At 40.4% G+C, this 2507-nt stretch overlaps 1 protein-coding gene across 1 annotated transcript; it reads right to left on the bottom strand.

The window, feature by feature from the left end:
• Positions 1-1426: 1426 nt before the first annotated feature.
• On the bottom strand, positions 1427-1807 carry LOC143613465 (uncharacterized). Its single transcript, XM_077087158.1, has one exon. It carries the CDS (start codon positions 1805-1807, stop codon positions 1427-1429), a length of 381 nt encoding a protein of 126 aa, XP_076943273.1.
• Positions 1808-2507: the final 700 nt, after the last annotated feature.

Here is a 2507-nt window from a genome sequence, read left to right as displayed (position 1 = left end):
GTTGATGGACTGTGACAGATGTGCCATTAGGAAGAGTGATAAAAATTGGATTTTTGAGAAAAGAAACGCTTGAAAATAAATTTTGATCATGACACATATGATCATTAGAACCAGTGTCAATAATCCATTTGGAATAATATTTTGAAGAATTGCAAGACATTATATCTCGGAAAGAGTCCTGATTGATGGTTGTGGCACTACTAGCAGCATAGTGGTTGAAGTACTAGGTTGAACTTTAGATTGTTGTAATAAAGCCATCAGATCATGGTATTGTTGTTGAGTTATTTCTTGCTGCTGTTCAGACTGACTTTGATCACTTTTCCCTTGGGTAGCGTTTGGTATGCACGAATGAGAGGCGGAATGGAATAGACCATTATCATGGAATGAAAAAAAATGTGTTTGGTTGGTCAATGGAATGGAATTACCCATTACCATGTCCTTTCCATTCCCCCTAAAACACCTCAAATTCATTCCATCCACCCCCCTTGTTTTTTTTTTTCATTCCATCCCATTTTCACACTATACACTATGTCACCTCCACCACCCTCCCACCACCATTACCCATTGCCCTCTCACCACCCACCACCACCGCCTCCGCTACCGGCCACCACCACCACCCTTCTCCGCCGCCCGTCACCACCACCACCCACCTCTACCACCACCACCTACCAGCACCGCTCACTACCGCCGCCACCAACCATCACTCCCGCCATCACCACCGTCGCCCACTACCGTCATCGCCACCACCACCCACTACCCACTATTAGCACCACCTACCACCACCAACAATTGCTCCTGGCTCTCGCCCATCGCCACCGCCTCCCACCACCATTACTACTCACCGCCCGCCGCTACCGCCACCCACCACCACCATCCCACCGTCACTCACTACCATTTTTATTTTATTCCATCTTTTCTAGCTTATCAGAAAATAAAGACTAATAATTCATTTCATTCCCACATGGGAAACAAACATGTCAATGGAATGGTAATTATACATTCCATTACCTCGTTCATTCCATTCCATCGCCCATTCCATTACCCTATACCAAACAGACCCTTGATCTTTAGCAAGGTTAGCAAACTTCTTTCCTTTGGTGAACTTGAAATCTTTGAGGAAACCAATAAGCTTATAGCATTTATTCACTGAATGCTCATTTCTTTTCCAATGGGTGTACACCAAAGTTCTCTTATTTCCCCTGTTCCTCCACTGGTAGGACCTACATTGCTTGCATTCATAGATGTAGAAGATGTAGTGAATTTAGGGGTGGTGTGAAGTTCCTTTTGCTTCTAATCTTGAATTAGAATACCATATGCACGGTTGATAGAAGGAATAGGCTGCATCATCAGAATGTTACTTCTGATCGTCTCATAACTAGGATTAAGGCCAATAAGGAATTGTATCAACCTTTGATCCTCATCTCTCTTAGCAAAAATAAGCAGCTCCACAAGTGCATGAGGGAATGGTATTAATCGCGTTCAGCTCATCCCAGTTTGACTTCATTTTGGCCAAATAAGTAGCAATATCACTGCTTCCTTGAGTCATTTGGCAAAGGTTCTTTTGCAGCTGACAGAATTTAGCACCATTTGCCTGTCCATAGCGGGAATTAAGCTCATTCCAAAGAATCTGAGCATTTTCAGCATACAAAACACTACTACTGATGTCACCAGTGAGAGTTTTGAGAATCCATGAGATTACCATGTCATTACAACGCTGCCAAATCGCCAGCTGTTGCTCGTTCTCCGGCATGGTTAAAGTGTTGTTGATGAAACCGAGCTTGTTCTTAGCTGAGAGAGCAATCGCCATTGCTCTTTTCCAAGCTCCGAAACCAGTACAATTAAAAATTTAGAAACGAGAATCATACCAGGTTGATCTGAAGGGTGAAGGTAAAGAGGGTTGGAGAAATAAATGGTTATATTTTGAACAATAGAACTATTCGAGACTGCCATTTGGAAAATGCAGCAAAATGAAATAAACGCACGAAAGAAGGAACGAAAGAAACTTATGCGCCATGTAAGTGACAAATTTTATGGCGTATAAGTTGAGCACAAGGAAAATGACAAGATTTTGAGTGAGAATGAATGAGAAAAGGATCTAAAAATGTTCAGAAATAAGTATATGTCATGTTGAGAACCTTTGATGAAGTTTGAATAGATAAAACTTCTGAAATGATGAAAATAGGAAGAAAAAAGATGAAATCTCAAAAGAGATTAAATGAAACGAGCGAAAATTTTCAAATAACAATCAAATCCCGAACAAAACAGAAGAATGATCAATAAAATGATCAGATGAAGATGAGAAAAGCGGTGAAATGAGAGAAACTGATTGAGAGAAAGAGTAGGATTAACAACATGGCTCTGATACCATGTAATCGTTGAAGAACTGTGACACAGAAAGAAAAGAAAAAATAAAGCAGAGAGAGAAAAATTTTATTATCTCAGAATAAAAAGTTTTCAAACAAGAAACAAAAAGCTTATATATATACACAAAACATACACGGCGTATA

Source organism: Bidens hawaiensis, unplaced genomic scaffold, assembly GCF_021521415.1.
Source record: "Bidens hawaiensis isolate Kalapana, Puna unplaced genomic scaffold, B.hawaiensis_p1.1 tig00037545_1, whole genome shotgun sequence".
NCBI lineage: Eukaryota > Viridiplantae > Streptophyta > Magnoliopsida > Asterales > Asteraceae > Bidens > Bidens hawaiensis.
This window is presented reverse-complemented; position numbering and strand designations above follow the sequence as displayed.

What these genes read in the sequence shown, in the direction of transcription:
- LOC143613465 (XM_077087158.1), bottom strand. Translation starts at nt 1,807, where the DNA reads ATGGCGATTGCTCTCTCAGCTAAGAACAAGCTCGGTTTCATCAACAAC.